This window comes from Leuciscus leuciscus (assembly GCF_965113295.1).
Source record: "Leuciscus leuciscus genome assembly, chromosome: 18".
Lineage (NCBI taxonomy): Eukaryota > Metazoa > Chordata > Actinopteri > Cypriniformes > Leuciscidae > Leuciscus > Leuciscus leuciscus.
The window spans coordinates 9896174-9916854 of record NC_138742.1 but is presented as its reverse complement, the minus strand read 5'-3'; the positions used below and the strand labels follow the sequence as shown (position 1 = coordinate 9916854).

The 20681-nt window shown below is 40.4% G+C and overlaps 1 protein-coding gene across 3 annotated transcripts; it reads right to left on the bottom strand.

Moving 5' to 3' along the window:
• Positions 1-2130: 2130 nt before the first annotated feature.
• Positions 2131-20658, bottom strand: cmtr1 (cap methyltransferase 1). 3 transcript variants are annotated; one of them, XM_082146184.1, is made up of 24 exons: positions 20505-20657; positions 19179-19311; positions 18931-19082; positions 18676-18834; positions 18483-18575; positions 18168-18239; positions 17946-18040; positions 17805-17877; positions 17521-17719; positions 16242-16360; positions 16053-16149; positions 9805-9937; positions 8431-8610; positions 8261-8317; positions 8092-8149; positions 7842-7910; positions 6913-7044; positions 6645-6770; positions 6377-6468; positions 4908-4976; positions 4623-4670; positions 4434-4546; positions 4228-4336; positions 2131-2822 (listed from the first exon to the last, which is right to left on the bottom strand). In XM_082146184.1, the coding sequence occupies exons 2-24, from the start codon at positions 19285-19287 to the stop codon at positions 2687-2689; spliced, it is 2490 nt and encodes an 829-aa protein (XP_082002310.1). In that variant the 5' UTR covers positions 19288-19311; positions 20505-20657; the 3' UTR covers positions 2131-2686. The 3 variants fall into 3 exon arrangements, with proteins under 3 accessions (XP_082002310.1, XP_082002311.1, XP_082002312.1); XM_082146185.1 differs by lacking the exon at positions 20505-20657 and adding an exon at positions 20363-20498; XM_082146186.1 differs by lacking the exons at positions 2131-2822; positions 4228-4336; positions 4434-4546; positions 4623-4670; positions 4908-4976 and adding an exon at positions 5457-5485 and having other exon boundaries at positions 6327-6468; positions 20505-20658.
• Between the last annotated feature and the right edge of the window lie 23 nt (positions 20659-20681).

Sequence of the window (20681 nt, the reverse complement as noted above, 5' to 3'; positions counted from 1 at the left end):
TATATTAAATCACTTTTTTGTAAGCAGAATTGTACATTAATAAATCGGATAGGCTATTGTTTTGGTGATAAATCAAAAACCACCTTGGTCCTGTCTTCAAATTTAGTGAACTGCCAATCTAGACAACACTTTTTTGCATCATATGCTCGAATGTGAGCATAAGTTGCCCAAAAATGCTGCCTAAATCTTTTTTCTTTTCTTTTTATTAAATTAACAAACAATGGAATGGCTAATTAAAAATTAGGTAATCTTTCAGTAGACGATATTACCATATGCTATAATTACCATGCCTGCTACAGTACTTTTTTGTAAGGAAAAATTTACTTAACATAAAGCCATTCAAACTTTCAAAAGGTGAGATTCAAAAGAGCCATGGTCTTTTTTTTTTTTCTGTCCTTTCTTTTGTAATTGAATCCCCTTTGGTCAATTTGATTTGAGTTTCCAGCCACCTTCGAAGTGACCAGACTTTTAACCTAAATGTTAATAAAACTCTGGTGCCCTGCAGGAAGATAGAATACTGTTATATCTTCTGGACGCTTTCCCTAACGGCTAGTGATGGGCAGTATTGCTGCGGCGCTCCTCAATTGCTTTCGGGAGATGGCACATTGAACCTCTTGGCCAAGAAAGAAAGTGAAAGAGAGAGTGTGAATGGAGAGAGGGGGAGAGAGGGAGAGGAGGGCAGAGTTTGCATACGTTCCCATCTGGTTACCGCAGCCAGCAAGCGAGCACTCGGATGAGAGGAACCTCTCTAATGGAACCCATCTACAGGGAAATTTAATTGTCCTTTGAGGTGAATCTCTGCTTAGCTTTCCAGTCACAAACTCAAAGCAAGAGATGGATAGGAAAACAGGGTGTGGGAGACTCTCATTACACCTGCATACAAAAGACCGCCTGTGTCCCGCCGTCCTTGAGATGCCAGAAACCTACAGCTTTGGAGAAGAAATAAGAATCCACAGCAAGCTGCACAATATGCTCATTAGTGATGTGTCAGTCACAGTGACAGTTCATGTATTGTTCTAGAGGAGCAAAATACAGATATAAAATCATATTGAATATAAGACATGACAAAATAAATTAGACCTGCCATAAGGATGTTCCATCATTCCCTCCTCCTACATCGCTGTCCTGAATCCTGAAACCTAGGGTTCAGAATTGGAACAAACTCCTAAGCCTGAAGTATTGAACTTCGTCATGTAAATACAATCAGACAGGTGGCCGGTAAAACCAGCAAAAAAAAAAAAAAAAAAAAATCCCATGGAATTACATTAAATGTGGGAAATATCTAGAGACTGGAATATCAGCTACCAACCACCCAATACACCATAACAACCAAAAAGCAATGCATTTAGAAAAGCAATACACCATTAGAACACCTAATATAGCTACACCATTCTGAAGGTGACTTTTGCAAGAGCAACTCTCACTTTTCCTTCAGAAAAATCTAGTTCTCTTCTGGCGTTTGTAGGTTTTCATTGTTCAAACACTTCATTCAGACAGTCTGTTCTTCCAGATTGTGTGGATTCTCAATGTGCAAGCAGAAACAAATGGAGCGTCTTATCAGCAGAGGACGCAGCTCCAAATCCTCTGTCACAGATTCCTTTTCATATAATGCAGTATGAAATCAAATTTCATGTTCTTTTTGGTCTTTTTTCACAAACAAGCACGAATTGTATCTCCTAATATTTACTAAAGTGGCACACATTCACATTAGTGGGAAAGCAAAGGGAATTGTAAACGACCCAAAAAAAAAAAGTTTTTCTAAATAACAAGGTTCATGCACACACACATTCAAGTTGGCATGAAATTGAAATTCACCTAATCTATTTCCTAAATGCATGTTATAGATCTTATTGTGAACAATTCATATGTGCATGTTTAATTTAAAAACAGTGAGTTGACAAAATATAGACTCAAATTATTTAATCAACTACTGTGATTATATTTCACATTAATCTGCCTAGTCTTTAGTGTAAAACCCACATCTTAAAATCCAGTGAAAAGAAACTAGTCTCCGCCCCTCATTTTAATCTTCGATAAGCCCTTACACTCTGCTGTACATCACAATACAGAAGAAAAATGTTCCGTTTCATTGCGTCTCACCCAAGCGAGACGAATAATCAAGCGGCCCAATGGTACTTAAGGAATACAATTCCTCAGTGGTTTAATGAATTTATGATCACAAACAGACTTAAAATTGAAATGCTTTTCCAAAACCACCATGGTAAGTAATAGCCAGTCGAAACTTTTTAAACATTAAATCAAAAATAGGAAAACAAGGCAACAGTCCAACACATGCACACATAGAGCGAATGCAAGCTTTCATGCTGGTTTACATGGTTATCTTCTGGTTTGAAATTATGCAATAGAATCTGGAGCTACACATCTGACCGATTAGTGGAGGAATAATTCATGGGAGGAAGCAGGTTTTGAAGTTTGGGAGAAAAACACGTGGACAAGGAAAAAGCATCTAAGTTTCTCCTCTAAAGATAATGGACACACACAGATACACACCACTGAGCACCAAGACGCCCTGTCTAGCTCAAAAGGCTGTTTTTGAGAGAGAGCCTTGAAGTGTGAAGAAACTGAGTTTGAAGGTTTCTCAGTGAAAGCTACAGTGCCCCCTGGTGGCGAGGAGAATGTACAGCCTATGCTATGTCCCTTAGTGACTGTGACATGTACGTGTTTTTTATTGTTGACAGTGCTGATGGATAAAGGAGAGAACGTCGTCTTTAGACAGTTTGTCGGGGTTGATCCGCGTCTGGGAGTCGTGAACTCGGACGCCTTCCTCCCAAGCCCAAAACAGCCGGTCTTTATGACATGCACTGAAACAACAGAGAAACAAATGAAAAGTTACAGTAAAAACTTTGAAATTCTATTCCAAATAAAAAAGAATCCTGAAAAAAGGATCAATGTTTCCACAAAAATATTAAGCAATTGCTTTACAATACTGTACTGTATTTTATTTTATTTTTCTAAACTGTTTTAATTATTCTTATTTCTTTTAATTATTTTAATTTATTCTATGTAAAGCACTTTGAATTGCCATTGTGTATGAAATGTGTTATATAAATAAACTTGCCTTGCCTTTAACATAACAATAAGAAATGTTTTTTGAGCAGCAAATCAGCATATTAGAATGATTTCACAATAATAATACTACGTGAACAGTATTTTTGATTAAATAAATGCAGCCTTGAACCTTCGCCAGACAAAACATAAAAAAAAAGATTACCAATCCCAAACTAATTTTGAACAGTAGTGTATGTATTCAATTATACATTAATTATTTAATTATTAACATTAAATATTAAAGGAATGTTAAGCTCTACTGACTGCATCTGTGGTGCCAGAGACCTAACAGAGAATTTTGACAAGAAAAAACTGTGTTTGCAGAAACTAGAGTGGTGCAGGTACAAGGTCAGAAGCCAGAAGACTAATTCGCCACTCGCTCATTCGAGATTTTCCTATTGGGTTTTATAATGTTTTTTTTAGATTTGTGTGTAAAATAAAGCCTGTGGTAAACGTAACTTGACTATAATTTGACGTTTTGTTTTACAAAGTAATTTACACACCCATAGGTTTTTTTTTAAAACATAGGTTTCTAATAAGTAACTAAGACGGCTTGCAGTTAATGTTGTAGAAAGTTATGTGTACCAAAGGCTTTATTTTACTCATAAATTGAAAAACCCCTTTGGAAAATATTGAAGAAACTAGCAGCAAATTATTTTTCCAGGTTCTGACGTCAAACCTGCAACACTCTATTTTGCATGAGACTAGTGTGACAAAATCATTAACCGAACTTGTTATTACTAAGTTAAACTCAATTTCAAAACTGTCATGACCCTGTAAAAGCAGATAAAGCAGTTGTCATGATGACAAATATAATACAAGCATTACATTGGTAAGATGTAGCGATGTAAGTCCCACAGCTAAATTAACAACACGGAACATTTCTTTGATAAAACTGCAGAGCAATAACCAACCAAACAGTTTCTTAGAAAAATGCAACACGAATAGAAAAAGGCATTAAAAAGGATGTTGAGGGTTTAGAGGGAAGCTCCTTTGTTTGAAGGTCAGATGCTACATAAAAACCAGAAATATTTGTGCAACATCCTCATGAAAATTCAGACTGTGTAATGGAATTTTCCTGCTAAGGGCTTCAATCCAAAACCGGGTGCCAGTGTAGTGCCAGTTAAGCAGGATTACTTCATACACTTTAATACTTACTGGAACGGTGCCACAGAACCAGGAGGCAGTGCATAAGTTGATTCTTTGGTCTGCTTATTGTAGAAAAACTTTCTTTTAGAACTTTTGCTGAACGCCATGGTCCATGGATCTGTCACGAAGAAAAAGAGAGAGAAAAATAATGACAAATTCATCTTTAACAAGGCACTCCACTAATATTATCCTATTGCTCCATCTCTCTCTCTCACCATTAACAGTTTTGATGATGTAAAGGCCGCTGGGAAGGAAGTGACGGTCATCTCTGCCTGTGTATGAAAGTCTTGGCATCCCTCCTGAGCTCTTGGTTACCTTCATTTCCAACCTGAAGGGAAAAAAGAGAATGAGTGCGTGTATATATATCAAATCTACATGAATGTGATTGATGTGGTGGAACACACCTCACAAAGATCTTCTCCATCTCCTCTAACCTATAGACTTCCTTAACTCTAATAAATGAAAGAGAGAGAGATAGAGAGAGAGAATGAATGAATGAGGCTGAAACAGCGAGCATCCTGATTTGCAATATCATCATAAACATGAAAGATCCTGTCTAGGCTCTAGTAAAACACAGTAACTTCATTAATTTTACATACTGCACCCTCCGGTGTTCATAGGACTTCCTGGCCCCCAGGGTTGTCACTGACATGGCAATTAGAACAACCGCAAAGAGAAAGGAATATTACCGGATCGGGTTCATGTCTGGCCTGCTGGGTTTGGAGACAGCTTTCACAAATTTCTCGGCCATCTGGATTCTGCACCAAAAACAAGTTTTTTATATATATATGTATAAATATAAACACAGATTATCAGTCAGGTTTGCATTTAGATCATAATAAACCCTAATCAACAGCAATCAAATCTGATTCATGAGGTCAAAATGAGTGATCATGGACTACTGATATTGGGATGTCAATCATATCTCTAAAACAGCATTTTCTATAAAGCTGCTCTCAAATAATGTATTATGAAAAGCGCTATACAAAAAAACTAATTGAATATCTAGAGGGCAAGATAGCCAAATGGCAATATAATGCTAAGAATATATTATAAGAATATAATAATTTAATGTTAGCAAGCAATACATACAAAAATTGCTGACATTAAATGAACATTTATTTTAAGTAATCCTGATTTATAGCAAAGTTTTTAAATCAATACAGCAAAGAACAGCAATACTGTTTACATATCAGGAACTATATCTTTTGATTGCACTTTATAAACGTGCCTAATAAAATAACTTCATATTTTTATTTTGTATTAAAGGGATAGTTCACTTTGAAATTAATTTTTGGTATGTTTTAGCTTACCTCAAGTAAGGGCATCCAAGATGTAGGTGTCTTTTTTTCCGCAGTAGTTTCAATTTTGATATTTTTAGGTCAAACCGTTCTTGTCTGTCAGTCATATAATGCAGGTCGATGGTCACTGTCTCAAAGAGCATGCACAGAGTCCAAATTAAAACAATTCCCCGTCGTCCAAATTAAACAATTCCCCATCGTAAGTACACATTGATGGCCTAAGACACGAAACGAGCGGTTTGTGTGAGAAAACGAATTATTTATATCAGTATTTACAGTATTTATATCGTTTTTACCGCTTATACACAGCCATGTCCAAGTGATCTGATCTGACGTGTGCGCAGACTGGTGCATAGATATATACACACTAGATGTCGCCTTGTCTACGGCAGTTCATTGGAACGAATGTCTTTAAGGCGACATCAAGTGTATATATCTATGCACCAGTCTGGGTACACGTCAGATCAGATCACTTGGACATGGCTGTGTATAAGAGGTAAAAACGATATAAATACTGTTCGTTTTCTCACACAAACCGCTCGTTTCGTGTCTTAGGCCATCAATGTGTACTTACGATGGGGAATTGTTTAATTTGGACGACGGGGAATTGTTTTAATTTGGACTCTGTGCTTGTGTTTTGAGATAATGACCATAGACCTGCATTATATGACTGACAGACAAGAACGGTTTGACCTAAAAATATAAAAATTGAAACTACTGCGGAAAAAAAGACACCTACATCTTGGATGCCCTTGAGGTAAGCTAAAACATACCAAAAATGTATTTCAAAGTGAACTATCCCTTTAAGTGTAATGATTTCTACATGGAATAATTTAGGAGTGGGTTCTGCAAAAGACCTCGGGTTGAAGTGCTGATCTCTGACGTCAGTGCCGTTGAGAACAAGAGCATCGAGAATGTGCACAGCATTGATCCTTCGCTGGGCTTTTCCCTGTAAGAACATATACAACTCAATATATAACTTCTTACTAATATGTAGTATGTTCGTATCATTATTTTACTGGAATGACATAAGAGCTCCTTCCTCTTCCACTAATAATTTAAAGCTGTTATTCAACACTGTTCTTTCTACTCCCACTTATAATTATAGGGATTCTCTCTGTTCACCTCTCCCTTCAGCTCCTGAACGATCTCCACACTCAGTAATGTGTCTCTGGGCAGCTCCAGTTTGAAGTTCTCCAGCTTCTTCCAGCGTAACGGGGCTTTGCCGTCCCACGTGTAGATCTGAGATCTCTGCATACACAAACAGTGTAGGTTTTTCACCCTTTAAGCAATATATAGCGATGTATGACTAAACCACAATAGATATAGCTTATATAACATATAAATATAGCTCATATTATATAAATATCATATACAAAGATATATTCCTTACCCCAAGTCCCAGGAGAAAGAGTTGCTCTCCTCCTCCCACAATGCACCTGTAGTCCAGTACGTGCTGCAGTTTATCCAGATTTCCTGAGTTCAGTGCAGTTGGTCTAGAATTAAAACTGTCCATTTCTGACCCCTGAGATTAAAAGAGAATAAGCAGAGAGAAACATTTACATTTTTTATTTATATAAAAAAATACTACTACATACAACTACAAAATCCTCACGAGGACATATAAATTAATAACAAAAATGTATTTAAATATTCAAAGCAATTAAAATAAATAAAAAATATTTGTGCATTACATATATGAACTGTATTTGGCTACAAAATCTTTCAACGACATTAAAAAAAACAATATTTTAAAAAAGAATTATCATTGCAAAACATATATACAATGTTTTTAAAAAATACTAGTAAATCTCAATGACATAAAAATAAATAATGCTTAGAAAAAAATTTAAAACAAGAAATAATATTTTGCACAAAAATAATTAAAAAAAAAAATTCAGTTAATGAATATTCTAGAAATGTTTAGAATTTCTTTTTTACTAATTGAAAACATACTGAAATAGAATAATCTTACTACCAGCATAATTAACATCAGAATACTTAATCAATACCTTACAATTTAAACAATAATCGCATTATATTAAAGCAACTGGGAGGGGATGTGCTTAACTGTAAAACTAAAAAAGTCACAATATGAAAACTCTTAAATGGTTAAAAAAAGACTTGTTTTTGTTATTTTTCTCATCACAAAAATATAATTTCTTTATTTTTCCTTTTATTTTTGGGTGACCCTGTGACCCTGACATTATAGGTTGTGTGTGATTCAGCCACTTAGCGTTTCTTTTCTAAAACATCACATCCACAAGCACAGAGAATAGCTACATTCCCAGCTAACTCCTCAAAGCCCACACACACTCTTACCTTCATGAGCTCATAGAACTTTGCCTTCGGATCTGACGATGGATGAGTGACTCTGGCTTTATCGGGAACCTGCACAAAGATGAAGACGTTAAAGGTCACAAATTATCATTCAAATCAACATCATCCGCTCATATCTTAGATAGATACCTACGCAAAACAGTTTGTTTGCAAAACAAAGCCCTTAACTAAACTTCAGTCCACTATGAAGTGTTAGGCGAGTAAGGTCAATCCATTTAGTGTTTGGACTCACCTCCCACAGTTTGAGACATTCTTTGCGGATGTCTGCTTGCTTGGTCTCAAACAGTGTCCTAGAGAGACACACAGCCTTTTCAGTAATGCATATATAGACACAGACGCAAATAAAAGACGGTTTGAAATGAATGCACTGAAACACACCAGAGGAAGAATGTGTGACTCACGTATCTCTGACGTACGCGTGGATCTTAGCCAGCGCTTTGATCTGTACCGCACAATGGCTGCAAGACAAGGGATCAGAGTTCAACAAACAAACCTAAGCATGAATGAATGCATCGAGGGAGCCAGAGACAAAGAGAGGGGAAAAAAGAGGGTCAGAAAGTGATGCTGATACCTTTCATTTGAGTTGATCATGAATTGGAAGAAGTCAGTGTCTCCTTTAATGATGTCCAGAGGGACGACTTCAGTAACGTCTCTGTCTGAGTCTCTGAATTGATTCAGTTTCAGGTTGATGGAGAACATGTATTCTCTGACAGCATCAGTGCCTGGCTTTAAACCCTTGCACACCACATACCTGCACGAGGAGAACATAAAAAAAAAATGTATGCATGTTAGAGAGACAACTGTACAGAGACAACTGTAAGTACTACAGCTAAATTATATAAACCAGCATTAAATAATTGCATTAACTATTGGCAAGATTTTAGAAAGGACACCTAGCCTTGTGCAATGATTAAACAGATATTTGGCTATTAACCTATAGCCAGAAGGGCCTGTGACATGAGTGAAAAGGGAAACATTTATTTATTTATAATAATATGCACAATGAGACCAGCAATGGTAAGGTCACATAACTAAGGTCAATTTGGATTTTCTTTCAACACCTTTTTTCCATTTTAACAGTGTCAAATGTATTATTTTATTCTATTCTGCATTCTATCTTTTATTATTTTATTATAACTTATTAACAAAAAAAATATTAAGCAGCAAAAACTTTGGCATTTTAAATGTCGATAATAATAATAATAACAACCATTATTGATAATTGAGCACCAATAATAATAATAATTGATCATTGAGCACCAAATCAGCATATTAGAATAATTTCTGAAAGACAACTTTGCATCACATGAATAAATCACATGTATCATTAATAATTTACATTTTCATATATATATGCGTGTATCTGTGTGTGTGTATATATATATATATATATATATATGTGTGTGTGTGTATATATATTTCTTTTTCTTTCTTTTTTCCAAAACAGTCAAACAAATATTAGTGTTTTTGATCACAGAAATACAGCCTTGGTGAGCATAAGATACATTAAGGCTTGAATTCACAGACAGGGCACAGATTTAGTCAGGATTAGGCCTTAGTTCAATTAGGACATTTAAGAAGCTTTTATAAACGTGCCTTGGTGTTCATCTCGAAACAAAACAATGGCACTGACATATTTTAAGATTTAACTTTCAGTTAAAACAGCTCAAACGTGCATTTTAGTCTGGGACTAGGCTTAAGCCTTGTCTGTGAAAGCAGGGGTAAATGTAAAAAAAAAAAATAATAATTCTTAATTACCAGTAGTGTAAAAATAAATAAAATGTAGCAGTAAAGTTTTGGCCAATTTCTGCAAGGGGGGAGAAAAACATATATTGATATGATGAACAGAGAGACCCAGGTATAAAAGTTACAATACTGACTGCCGGCAGCTCTTTCACATCCCCAAAGGTCTCTCTCTCACTGTTCCACAGTAAGTAACACAAACCTCTCTGAATTGGCAGGTCGGCTGGTGACGGGTTTGAAGAGCGAGACCCTCTCAAAGCAGAGGTACAGCAGATAAATCAAGCCCACGCTGAACGGTGTGAACAGGTCAAACGTTTTACACACAAAATGGCCTCCTGTAAAACAAATAATTTCTGTTGAGATATGATAGCAAAAAGTCAAGCTTTCAAATAATTACCATTAATGTACTTAAATGGTCCATATAATGGAAAACAACCAATCAAAGAGGTAATTAACATAGGCTGTTCTCTTTCATAGGTTCACTCAACGCTGCGGATAGCGCAGTGGGATATTCTCCGAATGTGCCGATTGTCTGAAGCACTATAGAATCACGCCAATTCATTGGCTGATGGCGCCCGCGCAGTCTGGCTCCCCCCCGACGCTCTTACGTCGCATCATTACATATTCGCGCGCGCCATCTGCTCCTCAGATTTCTCTGCCTTCAGAACGAAGCGGTCACGTTTGCCCTTCGCTCGTGATTTTTCTGAGCTCAAAAAAAAATACAAAAAAATACGACTTCTGGATTATTCTCGGCGCTTCTGCGACTGTTCAAGCGGAACTCTGTTTCTCCTTACGGTGAAGTTTCCATGGAATACCGACGCTGTACTCCGCCATGTGCTCGTTACATCGCTGACGACGACCCACACAGTAAGTGTGTTAAATGTTTGGGTTTTTCACATGCGCGCGAGGCAGTCATAGGATCGTCTAAATGCAAATTCTGTGAAAATTTGTTGCTCAGAACCCTCAAATCGCGGCTCACGGTTTTTGAGAGGGAATCATTCGTCTCCCCCTGTCGCGCTCCCGAGGCCGCTCGAGGATCCGCGACTTGGGGTTCGGATGTAGAGCTTGAGGATGTGGAGTTCGAGCAGACGAGCCCCGCTCTTTCTTTACCAAACATACCGCACGCGCCATAGGTCGCTCTATGGCTGGTTCCGTTGCGGTGGAACGCCACTTGTGGCTTAATCTCACGGAGATCCGTGACAAGGAGAAGGTTTTCCTCTTGGACGCCCCCATTTCTCAAACAGGGTTGTTTGGTGAGGCGGTCAACACAGTGGTTGAGAAATTCCGCTCCTCCAAATCCCAATCGGCCGCGTTCAGACAGTTCATGCCCAGGAGGGTTAGGGAACCTTCTGCTCCCTCCCCTGTTCGACCCAGAGAACGTCCCTCTCATAGACCGGAGTTCTCTTCCAGGAGGAGCGAACCGGTGCATCCCCCACCTACACAGGTTTGGGGAGCCCGCGGTCGCCCATTTCCCCGTCAACGGCCTCACAAGCGCCTCCAGTTGAAGCGGTCCGACAAACCGACCGCTCCGGCGGCCCAGAGCCGTTCCTGACCCTCCGGTCGGAAAAAGAAGAGCTCCTCTGCTTCCTCAAGGTTGGGACAGACCGCGCAAGCGTTTCTGCCCACCTCCCAGCTCTCCTTTTCTTTCCCTGTCACCTTCGCCACTCAGAGTGTCTCGAAGTGCAGGCCATTTTTCACCATCTCTACTCAGCCCGGCGCGGGAGGAAGGAGACGCTTTTTGCTTTCTCCCCTCACCCCCGACACTCTCTATAACTGCAGTTCGCATCCTCGGAGGCACTTTTCGTTCTCCTCCGGAGCAGGCAGACCTGGTCACCATGACCCCAGCATCGATGCCTCCCATCACGTGCCAGGACGCCAAGGGCTCTCCTGCACAGTCAACTTCTCTACCCCACGAACGTCAACACGGCACCCTCACTCAGGTATGTCGTCTGCATTACAACATCCCTCTTCCTCTTTCACATTTCTTTCAAGAATGGGAGCGCTTACCAGGGGTATCATCTTGGGTTCTCCGCACAGTTCGGTTCGGCTACACTCTTCAGTTTTGCCGCAATCCCCCGTTTCAACGGGGTCTTTCCTACTGTAGTGGACAGCGCCACTCAGGCTTCTGTACTTCAGCATGAAATTTCATCCCTCCTTCTCAAAGGAGCAATAGAGGAGGTTCCTTCAGGAGAAACCGAACGGGGCTTTTACAGCCGTTATTTCCTGGTCCCGAAGAAGGGCGGCGGTTTGCGTCCCATACTGGACCTCCGCCGACTGAACTTCGCCCTTTACAAAGGGAAATTCAAGATGTTGACGCTGAAAGCTATCATATCTCAGATTCGTCCAGGGGATTGGTTCGTGACAGTAGACCTAAAGGATGCTTACTTTCACATCCAGGTTGTACGGCGACACAGGCAGTTCCTCAGGTTCGCCTTTGGAGAAAGAGCGTTCCAGTACAGGGTCCTTCCCTTCGGCCTCGCTCTGGCCCCGAGGACATTCACGAAGTGTATGGATGCAGCTCTGGCCCCATTGCGGCTCCAGGGCATCCGTATTCTAAATTACCTGGACGATTGGCTCATTTTAGCCCAGTCCAGGGAACTAGTGACCCACCACAGCGACATCGTCCTGAGTCATATCCAGTCTCTCGGTTTGAGGTTGAACTCGGAGAAGAGTGTTCTTGCTCCGGCTCAAAGCACCATTTTCTTGGGGGTGAACATGGATTCCGTTCTCATGCAGGCCCGCTTGGCTCCTGCACGGATTTCCAGTCTGACGACATGCTTGGCCCGTTTTTCGCTAGGCCATCATGTGTCTGTGGGCACTTGCCGCAGGATGCTGGGCCTAATGGCCGTGGCCTCCTCCGTGCTACCGCTGGGCCTGCTCCACATGAGACCCTTCATGTGGTGGATGAAGCTCTCAGGGGTTCGGCCCTCCGGGCCAACCCTTCGCCTACTGAAGGTATCGCGCAGTTGCTTTCGAGCCCTGTCAGTTTGGCGGGACCCTCTTTTTCTTCGGAAAGGGGTCAGCATGGGTACGGTATTTCGTCGTCAAATGATTACGACGGATGCCTCTCTCACCGGCTGGGGAGCGGTTTTCGAGGGCAGACCAGCGTGTGGGGTCTGGACTGGCGAGACTCTCTCTTGGCACATAAACTGCCTGGAGTTAAGAGCCGTTTTTCTGGCTCTGCATCATTTTCTCCCTCTTCTGGAAGGACACCATGTAATTGTCAGAACAGACAACATGGCAGTGGTGTCTCATGTGAACCGGCAGGGGGGTTCTCGGTCGCGCACCCTAGACAGGCATGCGCGTCACCTTCTCCTGTGGTCTCAGGGCAGATTCCTATCTCTGAGAGCAGTTCATGTCCCAGGGGTTCTGAACCTCGCAGCAGATTTTCTATCGAGGCAGAAACTCAGATCGGGAGAATGGATGTTGAACCGCCAGACGGTGGCCCTGATATGGGAGGTTTTCGGAGAAGCGGAAGTGGACCTCTTTGCATGTCAAGAGGCGTCCCAATGCCCGCTTTGGTTCTCCCTGAGTCCCCCGGCTCCATTAGGGATAGATGCGTTTGCTCACCCTTGGCCAACGCAGAAACTCTATGCCTTCCCGCCCATCAAACTGATCCAGGCGTCTTGGCCAGAGTGAGAGAGCGGAGTCCGCCTCCTCCTGGTAGCTCCGTTCTGGCCGTCTCAGCCATGGTTTTCGGAGCTAATTCCTCTGCTGGAATCTTCCCCCTGGAAGATCCCGGTCAGGGAAGACCTGCTGTCCCAACTGCAGGGCAGGATATGGCATCCTCGCCCAGACATATGGAAGCTGTATGTTTGGCCGATCAGAGGCCGTTAGCATTAAGTTCTGATCTCCCAACTGACGTTCAGGAGACCATTGCGAGTGCTAGAGCCCCTTCTACAAGGAGGCTATATTCTTCCAAATGGAAGGTTTTTGAGACATGGTGCTTAGCACATGATAGGAGCCCGGTTAACTGCCCTGTTGGTTCAGTACTGGAATTCCTGCAGGAGAAGTTTGCTTCTGGAGCAGCTGCTACCACTCTCAGAGTTTATGTCGCAGCTATTGCAGCACATAGGGAATCGGACGAGATTCCCCTGGGGAAACTAAGGTTAGTTTCGGCCTTCATGCGTGGGGTTAAGCGCCTGAAACCGGCTCGCTCTCCTAGAGTTCCCTCATGGGACCTTTCTATTGTCCTAGAGGGTTTGACGAAGGCCCCCTTTGAGCCCTTGGAGTCAGCTCCGGAGCGGATTCTGACTCTCAAGGTTTCTCTTTTGTTGGCCTTGTCCTCATTAAAGCGGGTAGGAGACTTACAAGCTCTTTCTGTTAGCGAGTCTTGCTTGGACTTTGCTCCTGGCTTGGTCAAGGTTTCCTTGAGGCCGAGACCAGGGTATGTCCCCAAAGTTCTTTCCACAACTTTCCGCTCGCAGGTGGTTAACCTTAACGCTTTCCACCCTCCTCCATTTTCTTCTGAGGAAGATAGGAAGCTTAACTTGCTCTGCCCAGTTCGTTCTCTTAAGATATATGTAGACCGCTCAGGCGGTTGGAGGAAATCTAACCAGCTTCTGGTTTGCTTCGGTGCTGGCCGCCGTGGGCTTGCTGCATCAAAGCAGAGGATTTCTCACTGGGTCACAGAAGCTATCTCGTTGGCTTACGAGGTGCGTGGCTTGCCTTCACCTCTTAGCATTAGAGCACATTCCACCAGAAGTGTGGCATCTTCTCAAGCTCTTTTTAGAGGAGCACTTTTGGAGGACATTTGTGTTGCGGCAGGCTGGTCCTCTCCGCACACTTTTGTAAGGTTCTATAATTTGGATCTTGACATGACCCCGGGTTCCCAGGTTCTTTCTGTTTGAACTCATCTTGGTCGTTGTCTCATTTATGTACCAGTCATGGAAAGCGCTCTAGCTTGGCGAGTTTGGTAGTCCGTTCCCACTGCGCTATCCGCAGCGTTGAGTGAACCTATGAAAGAGAACGTCTCTGGTTACTTACGTAACCTATGTTCTCTGAATAGGGAACGAGACGCTGCGTTAGCTGCCAAGCTCCTCACGCTGCTGACAGTTTTCTTTTCGGCAGAGAAATCTGAGGAGCAGATGGCGCGCGCGAATATGTAATGATGCGACGTAAGAGCGTCGGGGCGGAGCCAGACTGCGCGGGCGCCATCAGCCAATGAATTGGCGTGACTCTATAGGGCTTCAGACAATCGGCACATTCAGAGAATATCCCACTGCGCTATCCGCAGCGTCTCGTTCCCTATTCAGAGAACATAGGTTACGTAAGTAACCAGAGACGTTTTTGTTACTGTACCTTTAAGATTGTTTAAATGAAAGGGTAAGAGAAACAAAATGTAAAACTAAATTACAAATGTTGATGTGCACAAAATCTTAAAATTATAAGCGGATTTAAAAAGAATTTTAAAGTTTGTCTCTTTAATGCTATGACTGTAAAAAGTATTCCTGTTGATTTGATACACCTAAAATTAGCTCTTTTCTCAGTCACATAATTACCTTCCTAATTACAGGATTTCAGAATAAATACACTTGTGTCTGGGCGCATCCCAAGATAAATCCAAACAGATCTGAGACAAGGCTGTATAATAATATCAAAGCTAGAACAAGAGTCATTAAATAATCTTCAAAGCCTAGAAAAAGACATTATTAAAGAGATGGGATTATTTAGAACTGCTGTTAAAGAACTGGCTGTCCTCCAAAACTGAATGTTTGGGACTGAAGAAAACCATGAGTCCTTTGGTAATCCAAAAGAAGACACAGTGCTCCATGACACAGATGACTGTTGATGTCGAACATCCCTAGTGAAAAGTGATCAGGCTTTAATGATACTTTTCTACTCAAGGGGCATGAAGACTCATGAGAGAGGAAGAAAAAATAGATTGAGCGAAACAAAAAACATCCTTGAGAAAAACAAGGATTTCACAAGAGCAATTTTAATCATCTTCCATTAGGAAAATGGCCCAAATCAAACACCAAAGGCCCAAACAGTGGCTCCATTCAAGCATCTATGAAATAAAACTTTTAATCTCGAATGGTAACAATCCCCATTTGAATTACCCTTTAACATTCGCATTCAAAATGGCAACAACAATCAAATAGTGAATTTGCAAAGAGAGAGTTTACAGTTAGTGTGTGTGCTTGAACTGAACATGATGGAGCAAAAGGTTAAAAAAGACTCACAAACTCTTCAAATCAGTTACTTTAAAGAGTTACTGATTAAAAAGTGTTCACCCCTTACAATATAATTTTTTTTAATTATTATTATTATTAGAAATAATATCGTAAGGGGTTGGGGGTGAACACATTTTTCAATTTATTAAATGTTGCATTTTCTTTGTGCTAATCATTGCAAAATGTATCACAATAAAAAAAAAATGTACAAGGGAGTGAACACTTTTTATAGGCGCTTTATTTATATGCGCATAACCAAAAACACACACAATACCTGGTCTGACGACAGACATGGCAGTGAGGAACTGACATAGAAGGAGCTGTTTGCTCAGAATCTCCTGAATGTTCTCTTGGCCCTCCACAGAAAAACCCTGATGAACAACACACCATCAGAATATATCGACCAATCACACAACAACAACAACATTTACCTTTAAACCAATTACAGAAGAGAATGGCTTACCCCATCTGCCATTAAGAAGTGCAGGCCCCGCCCCTCAGTGCTGTCTAGGACAAAGTTACGAAACGCACTGATGTTCTCCGGCCGTGTGATGTCACCATCGCCATCAATCCCACCCTCACCTGTAATGAGACGTTCAAAATAAATTCTTCATTTAATTTCTATCACTACATTAAACATTTAAGTATTAACTTAAAGTGCCCCATTATGCTTTTTTCAGATATTCCCTTTCATACAATATGTAATAAAGCTGTTTGTGAATGTAAAACTCGGTAAAGTTTCAAAAAAGAGCAAAGTGCACGAGTTATTGTCTCCCAAAAGAAAGAACGATTCTGAACTGCCTGAAACGAGTCGTCAGTAATTCCAGTCTTACTTCCTGCACAAACCTACATAGGTTTGTAACAAATCTGCATATTGCCCACCTATGGTTTTCATTGGCTGTCCGCGATCAATGTCTACTTTTATCCTCAAACACTGTAGTTGTAGCTGAGAGTGGAATATGCAAATCCACTTTGGTGCACACCTAAAGGATGAGGAGTCGGGCTCGAATTGATACGGTAAAACTGAAGTCATCGTCACTGTTCGTATCACTGTGTGTACAAGTGCTGAGAAAGCCTCTGCAGCTGAAATGCAGATATGGTAATGAGTGTTTCGTTTCCTAAACGTGTTGTGAGCAGTAGACCAATCACAACAGAATGGGCCATCTGACCAATCAGAGCAGATTAGACCAATCACAACAGAATGGGCCATCTAACCAATCAGAGCAGAGTCTGCTCTCAGTCAGTTATTAGTGTCAACTCTTTTCTCACAGGGTCTAAAATAGTTTGATAAAGCATTCAGACTCTCTTAAAGGGATAGTGCACCCAAAAATTAAAATTCTGTCATTAATTACTCACCTTCATGTCGTTCCAAACCCGTAAGAATTACCTAATTTACCACATTATTTACAAAATATTAATCTCCAACGCACGATCACGCGACAACGTCCGCTCTCATGTCAGCACAACATGCATGCGTTGTGTTGGTCTTATGAACGCACGTTGGAGATAAAGTGGTAAACTGAATTCAATAGGGTGTTCTTCCTTTTTCACATGACTGTATATTATGAGAAAATTACCATGGATGCATGTAAACCTATTGTAGGAGACCTTCAAATAAAATTAAGAACTTTTAAAATGGCATAATAGGGGCACATTAATATTTTATATTAATATTTAGCTATACTGTAAAAATGTTGGATTCTTGTTTCAGTTTTTTTGTTTTTCAAACTCAGGCAGCATACCGTAATAGGCCTCAAAGAGCTCGCTGGGAGCAGCATAGAAATCTTCCAGTTTGAAATCGTTGGATCCTTTAAGCGTCATCCCAAAACCTTTCGCATGCCAGCCCCTCCGCCACAACACATACTCTGAGAATCCTCCCGGACCCGCGCATACATCTCCAAAATACAGCAACTCACCCTCCTTATCACGAGTCAAAGGCTTCTACACACAGACATTCAATTCAGAAATGAAATTACAGAACATATTTCAGTCCCTGATGCCATAGATTGTGTAACTGTGGTCTCACCCCTTGAGAATCCTTTGGGTTAGTGAACATATAGTCAAAAACGTGATCCATGTTTGCCATCTTCATAGCAGCTCTGAGGAGAAAACAGAAATTTAGAAAAGATTTGCTTCTACTGTGTATGCATGTGGAGACACAACCCACCTGTTGAGAAAGAAAGCCCCTCGGATAGTTTCATAAGGGTTCGATCGAGTACGCGCTCGCCTCATCTCCTCGCCCTCCAAGTCATCAAACACAGACTGAAAAGAATTACAAAGAAAAAGACGTGTTACATTATTACAAGAAACAGAGCACAATGTATGTCAAAGAAAAGCACATCATCTCAAAACATCACTAATAACCATAAGAAATGTTTGAAACACTCACTTTGCAGCGGAGAAGGAGATGCAGCAGATTCCCTGAGCAAAATTCTGTTTCATCGTCAATTTTTAATTTTCTCTAAGAAAATAAGCATAGGTAAAGTTATGCGTATAAACACGAGAAGCTGAAAAATAACATGAAATGAGTTTTTTTACATTAAATTATGTAAACGTATTCTAGTAGACCCCATAAACAAAATTATGAACATGTAAATGAGCATAAAAGGACCGCTTTAATCATTTTTACCTTGGAAAGTGAAAGAATGAGCATTTGATCTTAAACTAATCGTTTCAGTTCATCAGGTAATCTGTGCAGCAGTACCTGTCCAAAAGCCATCCAATCCCTCAGCTCATCTGCATCTGGGATCTCTGGAGAACCTTCTGGAAACCACGAGACGACTTCTACAGCACTTGGCTGAGAGAAAAGATGTGAAATGATGGAGAAATAATGGTCCTGGACAGATCAAGTCTGTGTCTCTGTTCTTATAAGAAACATTTTGGCAATGATGCCGTACCTCTGGCTCATCTTCCCAGTCTACATTGAGGTCGCCCTGGAAGCCCTTCAGGGTCAGACCCAAACCCCGCCTCCCACGCTGAGTCGATGCTTCTATGATCTCTTTCCGTCCTTGACCATACTTTCCCAAACCTTCACCTTCTCTGAAACCCATTTTGGCCTGAAGGAAAGAGAGGAAGACACCATTTTTAATGTGTTAATATGCGTTTAACAGGCTGACAAGATGGTTAAAAATGACAGGAGGTGCTGATTTTACCATGAGTTTCTGAGAGACTGTGTTGTACATAGAAAAGTTGGAAGAGGGATCGTAAGAGGCATCGCTGCCCTCGGCATTCTGGGAATCACCAGGTCTGGAGAAACTGGGCTTGTGATCCTCAACATCACTGAGAGACTCACTCTGACTCGAGTCTGGGAGACAAACATAAATAAACATGCTTACATGAAATTACACTATAACCAAAAGTTACAACAGTGTGAAGTGCCGGAAGGAAGCTCCTCTCTAACCCTGACTGGTGGTTCTTTGAGAAGACTCCTCATCTTCATCAGAGGAGTCCTCACGGAGAGTCTTCCTCTTCTTCAGAGGCTCATCTGATGCTGGTGCCCCCCTCTTCATCTTAAATTCAAGAGGTCCAAGAACCTGCATTCATTCAAAAACATGACAGCACAACATAAAAACCAAACCAAAGATGCATAACGTGGCACTTGTTTTTTTATTCAACAATCATCAAGATTTTAGGTTAAAAATTTAATTCATGTATAAAAGAAAGTGTTGATTTTTGAAAGTGTTGATGTTTTTTACCATTTAAAATGACCTTTTGCCTTCTCTAGTTTATTTTCAAGGAATATATATCACCAAATATCCCCATTTGATTAATGGTTGATTAACCCAACCAAACAGTTGATATGGGAAAAAATTGTCAATGGGGCCCATAATCTGTCTGGTAACTAACATTCTTCAAAATATCTTATTTTGTTTTCACCAGAAGAAAGAAACTCAAACAGGTTTGGAACGACATGAGGGTGAGTAAATGATGACAGAATTTTCATTTTTGGGTGAATTATCCCTTTAATTCGGAAAATACTGTCAATGGCCAGAAAAAAACTATACATGTTCACCATGTTTTTAGGAATAAAATGTTATATAAATTAGGTGAATTAAATATGAACAAACCCTTCATGTAAAAACAAGAATATAGAAATCAGACAGGGGTATAAATAAAACTGGAAAGTTTGGTGTAAGTTCTGCTGAAGTGGAGATTTCTGACTCAGTGAATGAGAACAAAACTCATTTTTAGAAAGCAGCCTTTAAAGATATGTACTGTAATAGAGATCGACAAATCAAATAGATAAAGTGTAATAAAATGTGAATTTGGGATATATTCTATCCATTAGTCTATATTCTGCATAATATATACATTTCCTAAAACATTTCGATTTAGATACTCAAGGAAAAACTACAGGTGCTATTAAAACGATGTAACACAAACCAGGCGCCAAGCAAGAATTGTATCATATAAGTTAAGTTATTACTTTAGCACTACTTCCATTAGCATATATAAATTAAGCTAAACTTCATTTTCAGCAGCTCAATAACTCAAAACAGCCTAGTTTTTATTTAACGTTATCGGTTTAAAATGCCATAATGAAAATCATCAAACTAAGGTTTTCTCGTCCTTGCTATCACATACCTGTAAATATTAGGATTTGTTGGGGATTGTACGATGTAAATGGTCTTGTAAACATCAGTGTGACATAAAAACAAAGTGAAAACACTCAGCTTTTTAGGTTTCGATTTCACAAGAAATGATGCTGCGACACTCGTAAACATACCTAAAAGGAAATATGCAGCTATAATCCAGAGTCACCTCCGAAATGTAAACTCATATTTGTATCCAATCTGTAAAATTTCTTGACAATTTCTGCTTTATGTTCTATTTCAAATGTCAAATCTGGCCCGCGTTCCACTTTCAGTGGGTCTTACCGTGTTGCTGTCGCATGATAATTACG

What these genes read in the sequence shown, in the direction of transcription:
- cmtr1 (XM_082146184.1), bottom strand. Translation starts at nt 19,287, where the DNA reads ATGAAGAGGGGGGCACCAGCATCAGATGAGCCTCTGAAGAAGAGGAAG. An exon ending in AGTTCTATGAGCTCATGAAG is followed by an intron (nt 7,045 to 7,841) that starts GTAAGAGTGTGT and finishes TTTTAATCTCAG; the next exon opens with GGGTCAGAAATGGACAGTTT. An exon ending in TCTTTCTCCTGGGACTTGGG is followed by an intron (nt 6,771 to 6,912) that starts GTAAGGAATATA and finishes TTGTGTATGCAG; the next exon opens with AGATCTCAGATCTACACGTG.